This window comes from Octopus sinensis, linkage group LG4 (assembly GCF_006345805.1).
Source record: "Octopus sinensis linkage group LG4, ASM634580v1, whole genome shotgun sequence".
In the NCBI taxonomy this organism is placed as follows: Eukaryota; Metazoa; Mollusca; class Cephalopoda; order Octopoda; family Octopodidae; genus Octopus; species Octopus sinensis.
The window spans coordinates 118,328,060-118,340,559 of NC_043000.1; the positions used below are offsets into that span (position 1 = coordinate 118,328,060).

General features: G+C 38.2%; 1 protein-coding gene across 3 annotated transcripts in view; it reads left to right on the forward strand.

The window, feature by feature from the left end:
* Positions 1-3,119, forward strand: part of LOC115210946 (solute carrier organic anion transporter family member 4A1) — a 99,257-nt gene extending 96,138 nt beyond the window's left edge. For all 3 annotated transcript variants that reach the window (XM_029779738.2, XM_029779739.2, XM_029779737.2), the window contains exon 12: positions 2,672-3,119. In XM_029779738.2, the coding sequence (XP_029635598.1) occupies positions 2,672-2,973 (302 nt within the window). In that variant the 3' untranslated portion in view covers positions 2,974-3,119. The remainder of the gene's footprint in view (positions 1-2,671) is intronic.
* Positions 3,120-12,500: the final 9,381 nt, after the last annotated feature.

Genomic DNA, 12,500 nt, shown 5'->3' on the forward strand with positions numbered 1-12,500 from the left:
AATTAAAATATATACAATTAAATGAGAATGAGTGATTTACAAAAAAGGAAGCGGAGAACGCGGTCGACCCCACAAACCACATACTCACACTGAAGACTTTGTTTTCTCCTTTTTTATATTCTCATTTAAACAGGTTCTTTCACTCGCAACATACTTGTTATATACTTCCATCTTTTACGAAACACACTTTCCGACAGGCATTTCTTCTCCAGCGTTATTTTTCGTTTCATGTGGAAAACGAAAAAGTCGATTAGCTCGAGACTGGAGATGAACATGCCTGTTGCAATTCCTTTCACCCTCGTCTTCCATACTACCTCTTTTGCTACAGCAACTACCGAGAGAAAACAGGCTCGCTCCTCCCTATTCAGGAAGGTCGGCGGAACGATCTTAATTACAGATTCGCTCGACAGTTGTACTCTTCTCGAATGCGACAGAGAGAGAGAGAGAGAGAGAGAGTAGCAAATTTCATTGCTCTCAAATCACATTTTAATGTCTTGAAGAAAAGACACATTTAATCTTGTAGCCTTAGATGTACCACAGCTTAGTTACTATTCGAAAAATTTTGATCATAATCATATCTGACCTGGGTTAAGCAATAACAAGATGGCTATTGATTTGTCTTCTGAATCTTTCATCTACTAGAATTGGCTTTGTATCTAGAAGAGAGTAAAAAGTTCACAGCTCCAAAACCAGACTCTCACCCTGCCCTTGGTTGATTTTAGAAATTCTTGAAATCAAAACGTAGTATGTGAGCTCAATTCTAAACACATTTGTTTCTTAGAAAATTACTATTTTTAAATCTCACAAGGAGAGATATTCATCTGTGCTGATGAAGGGAAATAACCCGAAAATCGCGATACACAGATATTGTTTTAAACTGAGTGGAGGTGCTAGATTCCCTTGTTCGAAAATATAAGGGCGTAGATCGTGTCGTACAGCCAGCTGGAGACGATGTCTCCTGGGGCTAAATTACAGCAACATTTGTCCTAAACCAGGACTGCCATGTTATGTTTGCAAACAATCTTTACTCCACGTTTGTTTCTATTTTACTTTAGTTTTATTGCTAATATTTTATATTCCTTTGCCGCTTCAAAGCATTTTCATAAGTTTGTTTGAAACATCCATGCTTGTTTTCCGGCTTTTAATTATCCCTGGTTTCATATGTTCAGTGTAATATAAAGCTTTCCTCTCATAATCCCAAGTGTTGTATAAAAAAATAAAAAGGAAATATGTATCCTCTAGGATGCGTTGACGCCAGGGAAATATGTTTTGTGTATCACATGCAATATACATCACAGGCAGTGCGTGAAGACGAGAGTTAATTTATCCATTGCTAGTAATTCAAATTGTTACTTTATGTAAGAAATTTTTTATTTTGCAGTATATGATAACAAAAATAAAGGTATCGAGAAAGGACAGCGTATAACATGACTTAAATGTAAATCTCATGGTACATAGAATGCTTCGTAGTATTTATTCCGGTCTCTGCGGTTTGAGTTCAAATCCTGTCAATATTAGTTTTGCCTTTCATCATTTCGGAGTCGATAAAAAAGTACCACTCCTAAGCGGAAGATTGATGGTGATAGTGTTAGGGTGTCGGGTGAGATATCTTGTAGTATTTACTCCGGTGCTTTGTATTCTGACCATAATCCTTGCGAGACACTGGTGCCTAGCTGTGTCGGTCTAAGTCGGTAGCGGGGAGAAGGGAGACTTGTATGCAAGTAGGGGACTGCCAGTCTTCTACAATAACTTTTGCCCAAACCTTTCTATTCATAAAGTCTACGGATGAAGGTCCTGTGAATGAATTTGTAATGTACATCGACAAACCACGGGTTGCGATTCTTAACGGAGTAATATACTCAATTTGAAAAAAAAAAAAAAAAAACGTTAGAACAAATAAACGGCATCCTTCAAAATTACATGTTTCATTTACTTCACCTTTTCAGATAAATGTATCATTAATGGAGCTCTATCATTCCACCACCGCTCATATCTCTCTGAGATATTTAGAAATTTAATATTTCTAATATTGGTGATCAGTGAATAAACTTCACTGACAAAACATATATATATATGGTTACATAGCCTAGACAGGTATCTTCAGCTAGCAGGCTCTGCTAATCCAGACTGATGACGAGCAACTCAGAAACATGTCTCTGGATTCGAGTCTAGCTGTTGGGGGTGCTTGTCTCCCTTTGTAAACACAAGGACAGAGGAAATGTGTCAAGGCCTACAGGAAGCGTTTGTGCTTCCTAGGGTTAAATAGCAGTGGTGTAATTCCCTTTATGGGACTGTCACGTTAAGTTGACAGTATACAACTGCTCTATCGTTCCACCACCGCTCATATCTCTCTGAGATATTTAGAAATTTAATATTTCTAATTTTGTATCATCAATCCTTTCTACATAAGATATAAGGCTTAACATTTTGTGGGAAGACCTAGTCGTCTACAAAGATTCCAGCGCTCAATTGGTACTCATTTCAACGACTTCCGAAAGGTTGAAAGGTAAAGTCAACCTCGGCGGAATTTGAACTAAGAACATAAAGACGAACAAAATACTTCTAAGCATTTTGTCCGGCGTATGCAACCTACTTTTCGATTAATAATAATTTTTTAAACTGTTTTTATAAGTACCATGTTGTTTCAGCATTTAAAATTTATTCTTTTCAGGTACATTCCCAGGTCCGATATTGTTTGGAGTCGCCATTGACCAAGCTTGTAAAGTGTGGAAAGATTCTTGTTCTGAGGGTGACACATCTTGTTGGATTTACCAAAAGGAAACATTATCTCGTAATTTCTTCTTGCTAACTGTCATTGTACGTTTATTTACCGTTCTGTTTCTTGTCATTGCGAAATGCCTTTATAAGCCACCTACTTCAGCAACTAAAACAAACATTCAACACGAAATTACGGTTAATGTAATCCCCGTCGACAAAAGCCACGATAATGAAGCCTTCTCTTCACATCTTTGAGATAATTTCTTCGATTCGCCTTCCATTCCAACAACATTAAATATAAATGCAATTTTGTACATAAGCGTGCTGTAATAATTTGACTCGTAATATATTCATATTTTATTTTTGTTATTCTCTGTTATAAAAAAATATTTTTTATTAAAGATTTCTATTTTTTGTAAATATTGATTTTTCTGATATAAAACATTGTATAAAATGATTTTCACAAATATTTAACGTGTTGAGGACAACCATTCTTGATGAAAAGGTAGAGCAGGTGATTATATACTTTTACATAGTTTTTCTGTTTTCGGTTCCAAGTTTCGCCAGAGACTAATTTGGTGGTTCTTTTCATCACAAGAGATATATTTTCGTGAGAAAGACAGGGAGAGAGAGAGAGAGAGAGCAGCAAATTTCATTGCCCTCAAATCACATTTTAATGTCCTGAAGACTTGTAGCCTTAGATGTACGACAGCTTAGTTACTATTCGAAAACTATCTGACTTGGGTTAAGCAATAACAAAATGGCTATTGATCTATTTTCTGAATGACTCATCTACTAGAATTGGCTTTGTATCTAGAAGAGAGTAAAAATTCGATATTAAATGTATTTGGAGAGCATCATGTAACAAGAAGTCAAAGCTATTCGAAATTAGCTGGGCTCACAGATTTAATGTGGAGGCGCGTGGCTTAGTGGTTAGGGTGTCAGCACCATGATCGTAAGATTGAGGTTTCGATTCCTGGACCGGGTGATGCGTTGTGTTCTTGAGCAAAACCCTCCATTTCACGTTGCTCCAGTTCACTCAGCTGGCAAAAATGAGTAACGCTGCGATGGACTGGCGTCACGTCCAGCTGGGGAACACATACGCCATAGAAACCGGGAAACCGGGCCCATGAGCCTGGCTAAGCTTTAAAAGAGCGCATTTATTTATTTATTTTACAGATTTAATATGAAAACAAAACTACAAGGGTGGGCCGAAAAGTTAATAGGTTGACCATAAAGAGTGACGCTAAAGCTGTGAAATCTTGCATGCATTAATTTCAACTCTTCTTATTAATAACTGTATTGTTTTCTGCCAGGTAAACTGACATCTGACGGTCCAAAGAAGAATTCAAATGTAACTAGTAGCGACTTTCTTGAAAATGGACAAAATTTGGCATCGTGGTGTTATCAAATACCTACAGGAAAATGATTTAACTCCCCAACAACATTCATGCTGACATGGTTGTTACTTTAGGGGATGACCTTTTAGCTTTATCAACAGTGCAAGAGTGGACAGCTGAATTTAAGAGAGGAAGGGAGAGTCTCGAAGCTGGCTCAAGGTGTGGACGTCCTGCAACTGCCACCACCCATCGATTGACTTACAAATCAAATAGCCAATACTGTTAGCATATCCCGTGGGTGAGCTGAGAATATTGTGCACGGTGGATTTGGCATGACGAAGTTTTCTGTTCGGTTGTTGCCACGTCACCTGACACCAGATCAAAAGCGCACTAGACTGATCATACCATGGGAGAAAATCTGACATTGACTGAAGCAGATCCAGCTGGTTTCTTTGAACGTTTCCTAATCCAGGATGAGTGTTGGGTTCATTACTTTAAGCCAGAGACAGCCAATCCAAGCAATGGTAACACCCCTCTTCATCTGTAGGGAAGGTGATGGCCTCAGTTTTTTGGGATGCAAAAGGCATTGTGTTCATTGACTATTTTCAAAAGGGCCACACCACTGAGGCAGTTACGAAAGGCTATCAAGACCAAATGCCCGGGAAAACTGATTGCATATTTGTGCCTTAGATAGTTTGCCGTAAATAAAAATGAATATTTCTTTTATCGCAAATCGCAAAAACTGAAACAGACGTATATATCCATGTATGCATACTCTTTTTACTCTTTTACTTGTTTCAGTCATTTGACTGCGGCCATGCTGGAGCACCGCCTTTAATCGAGCAACTCGACCCCGGTACTTATTCTTTTGTAAGCCCAGTACTTATTCTACTGGGCTCTTTTTGCCGAATCGCTAAGTAACGGGGACATAAACACACCAGCATCAGTTGTCAAGCAATGCTAGGGGGACAAACACAGGCACACAAACACACACACGTATATATATATATATATATATTATATATATATAATATACGATTGGCTTCTTTCAGTTTCCGTCTACCAAATCCACTCACAAGGCTTTGGTCGGTAGTAGAAGACACTTTCCCAAGGTGCCACGCAGTGGGACTGAACCCGGAACCATGTGGTTGGTAAACAAGCTACTTACCACATAGCCACTCCTGCGCCTATATATATATATATGGGAAATTAGACGACAACATGATACACGGAATATTCGCAGCTGAGTTTTCCTCTTCAGTCAAAGACGCAAAATATCATAGCAGCTTCACGCCAATATATATATATATATTGCAAAACTTCAAAATGAGACTCAAAAACAACGATTTCCATAACGTGAAGAGATATAAGCAAACTACTTGACGGGATAGGATAAGATTTGATAAAAATAATTAACAATTTCTGGAAGTGAGATAAGAAGAGGACACACAGTAATAAGGAAGCAAAAAACGGAGAATCTTACCTCTCACAATATAGAAGTCTTTCTCATAGCACCAGTGGACAAAATGGAAAAGTCGTTGCCCCGGAGGATGGCGAAAGAGATGCTCTTAAACAGCCACTCTGACTGACGGAGCTAGTACTTGCGGACACCAATGTCCGCCCCGATAGCGGTGAGCAGGGATATGGTCCAGGGCCAAGAACGCTGGATGTCTCAACTGCTTAGAAGCATGATTTCAGATGCTTAACGCAGCAATATAAAAAAAAAAGCAGGTAAATAGAGCGAAAAAGATAATTCACAAATTTTCGAATGTGATTAATGAGAAATAACGAAAAATATTGTAATGGGAATAAAGTATATTATTTTATTTTTTATTATTTCCTTGAAGGAAGGCACCGAACTGGTAGAATCGTCAGCGCGTCGATCAAAATGCTTAACAGTGTTTCAGGCGGCGAGCTGGCAGAAACGTTAGCACGCCGAGCGAAATGCTTTGCGGTGTTTCGTCTGCCGTTATGTTCCGAGTTCAAATTCCGCCGAGGTCGACTTTGCTTTTCATCATTTCGAGGTCGATAAATTAAGTACCAGTTACACACCGGGGTCGATGTAATCGACTTAATACCTATGTCTGTCCTTGTTTGTCCCCTCTATGTTTAGCCCCTTGTGGGTAGTAAAGAAATAGGTATTTCAAGCAGCGAGCTGGCAGAAACGTTAGCACGCCGGGCGAAATGCTTAGCGGTATTTCGTCTGCCGCAACGTTCTGAGTTCAAATTCCGCCGAGGTCGACTTTGTCTGTCATCCTTTCGGGGTCGATAAATTAAGTACCAGTTATGCACTGGGATCGATATAATCGACTTAATCCGTTTGTCTGTCCTTGTTTGTCCCCTCTGTGTTCAGCCCCTTGTGGGTAGTAAAGAAATAGGCATTTGTCTGTGTTTACGTTCTGAGTTCGAATTTCACCGAGATCGGTTTTATATTTCATCCTTTCGGGGTTAATAAAATAAGTACTTGTCCAACACTGGAGTCGATGTAATTCGACTATACCTCTCCCTCCGGATTTATGGCTTTGTGCTTATAGAAGAAAGGATTGTTTCTTTTCAGGAAGGCTCCGATCTGCCAGAATCGCTAGCATGTCAGACAAAATGTCCGGTAACATCTCATCCGATACATTATGCTCTGAGTTCAAATTCCGCCTGGGGCAACTTTGTTTATCATATTTATAAAGTACCAGTCAAGTACTGGGGTTGATATAATCCAGTAACCCCCTCCACCTAAAATGCTGGCCTTGTGCCAAAATTTGGAAGCACTTTCCCGTAAATCAAATCCTGCCTAGATCGTCTTTGCTTCATCCTTTTGGGATCGATAAAATAAAGTACCAGTCGACTATTGGAGTAGATAGTATCGACTAAACCACTTTCCTCAAAATTGCAGGCCTTGTGCTAAAATTTGAAACCATTATTTCCTTTAATGAGCTGGCAAGATCGATAACGTGTCGAACAAAACGCTTAGCCTATTTCTTCAGACACATTTCGTTCTGACTCCATATCCCACCGTGGGCAATATTGCCTTTCACCCTTTCGGGTTCGGTATAATAAACAACCAATCAAATACTAGAGTGACTGTAATCGACTAAACACCTCCAGTCAAAAATTGCTGGCTTTGTGCCAAAATTTGAAAGCATTATTTCCTTTAAACATGTTCGAGAATAATTGCCGAATTGTCTCCCTTGATCAATTCGTCTATTTAATACATTTTTCTACTCCAGGCACAAAACCTGATTTTCTTTTTGTGGGAGCAGTCAATTACATCGACCCCAGTGCGTAACTGGTACTTAATTTATCGACCCCGAAAGGATGAAAGGCAAAGTCGACCTCGGCGGAATTTGAACTCAGATCGTAACGGCAGACGAAATACCGCTACGCTTTTCGCCCGGCTTGCTAACGTTTCTGCCAGCTCACCGCCTTTCTGTACCGAAGACCATTCACATTTTGATGAAACACGGACTTATCCAGCCAATGAAGCATTTATGCCATCTTAAAATTGTTTTCCAACCATATATTGAATGTTTGTCTGGAGCATTGTCTACGCACAAGTACACAGGCATAAACATTTATATGTAAATAAACACACACACACACACGTATATATATACTTAGAACGTTGTTTGTCATAGCCGGCCGGAGAGTGGCTATTGGTTTCGCATCTACAAAACTCTTAGCGGTATTGGTGACTCGTCTTACTTGTTAGTTGGAGGCACATAACCACTCCACAAAGGGTGGAAGGAATACATCTTGGTCAGTTAGGGTTGTAAACAAAAAAATCCCCAAATGAAATTCTACAGGTCGACAAAACTTTTGGGCGTGATGGAGTTATCCCTTTAGATCGGTCCCAGTTGCGTCTAAAAGGGGCCGTATATGGACGATTACTTTTCCCTAGTCGGAGAATTTCATGTTTTCAATATGAATTTCCTCTGATGAGGGCACCGAATAAACAACTCTTTTGTTATTATTATTTTTTTGGAGTTTAAGACACTCCCGGGGTCAAGAGAGTTTTTCAGGATTTTTGCAAACTTACACCGTTTTATCTCGTTGATGTGCGGTACCAGTTGTTATAGGGACTTTCCATTTAATTACGTATGTTGTACCCTCCTCTTTTAAACGCCATACGTAGGTGGCCAAGGACGTGATGTTGCGCCTCTCTGGTATCTGACGTTGTTTGAACGGACCCTCTGTAGTTTCAACATATTTCCGTGTCTGTGCCCTTGTGCTGGAGATATTGCAGCTGTTGTTGCGCCGGGTTTACTAATTCTTTTGTTAACGCAAGGAGCAGAACTGAGAGATCCTTAAGTCGTGTCTATTAAACAATCGCTCATATCTATGTGACTGCGTGAAGCGTTTCTAAGGAATATCCTTCCCACGAAGGTCTTGATGATGGGTGAGAAGGGTGGGACAAACCAAACGACATTACCTTAGGGCTTTTTTTTGCAGGTGTTAGAACCCGGCATAAAGGAGATGTGATTCTTAAACTCACCGGTTGCTAAAGCCTCGTTATAATATGACATTACATTAATGAACACAAGCTCACTGACTCACACACGTACTAACACGGGATAAGAGAAATTATCTATCGCTGATCTCAAGACACTTCAGGTATTTTAAAGCATATTTGGGCTAAACGGAGGGGGTTAATTAAATGCAGCTTGTAGTTTTTACCTTCCTTATTATTTACACTCGCAGTGAAATTCAATTCCTCGCTAAGAAGCGCCATTGTTTTTATTTGCCGTAAAATAATATAGACATTGTATATTTAAGGAAGAAGACTTTAGAAGACTATTCAGTTCTATCCTTGTCCCCACAAGAATTTTTTTTAAAGTTTCATTTATTATGAAAATGTCCTTTGAGATTTTGTTTTTGCCTTCCCTAGATATCCTGTAGTACTTGTGAACCAAAATCTTCGTGAATAATAACAAACTTTTACTTGTGATTCTCAGTAAACAGAAACAATAGAAGTACTTTTCTTTGTCAAGGTTTGTTGACTTTAGTCCATCAGTCGGGCGGAGGATAGTAGTTTGAGAGCTTAGCCATGTAAGTTTGATGTGCCTGTCACAGCTCAATTTTAGGTAGCTATACAAACACGCCTTTCCGCTTCACTAAGATACTTGTGGACATAATATTTTTGTTAATGAACAAACCCATACAAATTCACACACAATGTCTACAAAGGGTTTGCTAATTACATATTTAAACAGTTCTTTATTTTTTTTTTTTATTAATAATGAATTCACTTGTAATAGCTAAAAGCTTATTTCCAAAGATACAACAATCAAAGATAAAACAATCGAAAAAAATTAATCAACAAAACTAATTATTAATGTGTATCAACTTTTAAATTTCAATTCTAAAATAATTGCTACATTTTTTTACTATTCAAGTTTGTTGATAAACGTACATCAGAAAATAAAATTATGCACTTTTATACTTCGTTACATCTTGCAGTTCATATGTGCTTAATTATGCAAACTGAATATATATATATATATATATATATAGACATTCCTTAGAAAACACCCATTACTTTATGCGTAGTAACACGTAGTTCAGAGAGGTTAATATTGCCTGTCATACGTCTGCCACGTTGTAAAAAAGTCTTTTTACCTCTTTGCATGTCAGGCCATCAAAATACAATGCAAATTACGTGTCGTCATTCATAATATTGGTGTCGACTTCCATTATGAAGCTGCAAGTGGTGATTGGTTTGTGACAGCATCATACATTTGAGAATAAATATTTTTACTGAAAACAAAGCAGGCAATAAAGACCATTTTATATCTGTACATTGCGAGGAACGAATTTTCAGTTTGTGAGCGCTGTAGTTATTACAGACGAAATTACTCGTATCCAATAATAGTCAACATTAATAAAGGTATATAATAAGCACGAATTAAGAAAAGACTTATTAAAAATAATCATCTTTATTTAGACTTATTCAGACTTCGCAAGGAAAGAATATGATAACAAATAAACCTCAAAGATAAAATATTGGATAAAATAACGATACAAAGCAGTTTCATGCATTTTATTTTATTTAATTGGTGTGAAGGAAGGGAGCAGCCTATGGTTTTCACAGGCCCTCCTAGATCAAAGTGATTAGTGCTTTTAAAGTTTCTCTAAAACCAGTGTAGAGTTATCATCTACGAATAAGAATTCAGCAATATGTATGTTATATATATATATATATATATATATATATATATCTTCTTTCACTTTCCATCTAACAAGTCCGTTCACACGGTTTTGGTCGGTCCGAAGTTATGTTAAAAGACACTTGCCCAAGGCCCGGCTCTTTACATTCCGATTTCAAAACCTACAGAGGTTATATTTCATTCTTTCGGGGTCGGTAAAATAAAGTATCGGATCTTTTCCTTTTGATGGACGGAATTCAACAGAATTTCTAGTTAACTAAGCAATTTGAAACTTCGTATACTGGTAGAATGTGTCCAAAGAAAACATTATTTTCATTTGGCTTTTTTGAGAAAATTGTAATTTGTAAGTTTAACGTAGTTTAATTCTTCGAATTTCAACCAATGAATTGCCAGCTTTTGAGCTCAAATCATTTGCTGCGTTATCGATATTGATAAACAAACGAGGAGACGCACGCCGCATACACACACACACACGCATATATTCAGATACATACACACGTACACTTGCACACACACACACACACACTCTCTCTCTCTCTCTCTGTCTGTCTCTCTCTCTCTCAAACACATGCATATACATTTGCACAAGCACATAGTATTTAATATACAAACGTACACACACATACAAACGGAGATATACATAGACATCACATACGCACACAAACATACACGTTCGTGAGTTCGCACTGGTGTCGATAGAATCGACTTAATACTTTTGTCTGGGGGGATCAATGTTTCAACGTTTCGGGGTCGATAAATTAAGTACCAACTACGCACTGGTGTCGAGGATCTTTTTCCCAATTTATATCACAGCCTCCGACAAGCTGGGGCATCCTTTTATGAAAAAATATTTCGCAAATTTTTACAATACGACCCACACTCCACGCGCACCCTCATATCCCACTCTAGACCGATTTAGGCATATTATTGTTTTGTTTTTGTTGTTTTTGGCCCTTCAAAACCATGGGAGAAGCCTTTTCGGTAAAAAAAAATAAAGAAAATATTCAAAAAATATCGTTAATATTTTTATTGGGCGGCGAAATTCATCGATTTAAGAGATATGGTTGTTATTTCTAGCACATGCCAACTTTGTTTATCAATATCGATGAGCGAGACAGACAGAAGAGAGAAGGATGAATAACACGTGTGTGTGTGTGTGTGTGTGTGTGTGTGTGTGTGTGGGTATATGCTGTTTACGTTGCAACAGGATGTTGTTTGAGTTTTTAGACACAGCAAATGATTTGAGCTCAAATGCTGGCAATTCATTGGTTAAAATTCGAAGAATTAAACTACGTTAAACTTACAAATTATAATTTTCTCAAAAACGCCAAGTGAAAATAATGTTTTCTTTTGACACATTCTACCAGTATACGAAGTTTCAAATTGTTTAGTTAACTAGAAATTGTGTTGAATTCCGTCCATCAAAAGGAAAAGATCCAAAGTATCAGTTAAGGTGATGGTATCGACTGATCCTCTCTTTTCAACTTCACCTAAATCACAACCAATTGTTTAGAGCTGTGAATTGACAGAAATGCATTGGGCTATTTATTCCAAATCTTTACATTCGGGGTTCAAATCCTAACAAAGTCATCTTTGCATTTAATCGTTTCGAGGTCGATAGAAGAATGCATCAGTGAATTACAGGGCTCTATTTAATCAACTAATTTCCAAATACCGAGTCTTGTGCCTAAATCACTAGCAATTATTATTTGGCAGAGTATCCAGTGCATCGGAATAAACGATTTGCTGTGCCTTTTTGTTCTTCATAAAATAAAGACCCATTCAAGTACTTGGAGGTCTAACTCCTAAATTGGAAACAGGAATAACAAGGCGGTGAGCTGGCAGATTCATTAGAGCGACGGAAACAATGCATTGTTCCGACTCTTTACGTTTTGAGTTCAAATCCTCCCGAAATCAGCTTTGCCTTTCAACCCTCAAGATTCGATGAAATAAATTACAAGTCGACTAGGTGGCGACCTAGCAGAACCGTTAGCTCTTCGGGCGAAATGCTTCGTGGTATTTTATCTGCGTTACGTTGTGAGTTCAAATTCCGCCGAGGTCGACTTTACCATTCATCCCTTCGGGGTCGATAAATTAAGTACCAGTTACGAACTGGGGTCGATGTAATCGACTTAATACCTATGTCTGTCCTTGTTTGTTCCCTCTGTGTTTAGCCCCTTGTGGGTAATAAATAAATAGGTATTTTATCTGCCGCTACGTTCTGAGTTCAAATTCCGCCTAGGTCGACTTTGCCTTTCATCCTTTCGGGGTCGATTAAATAAGA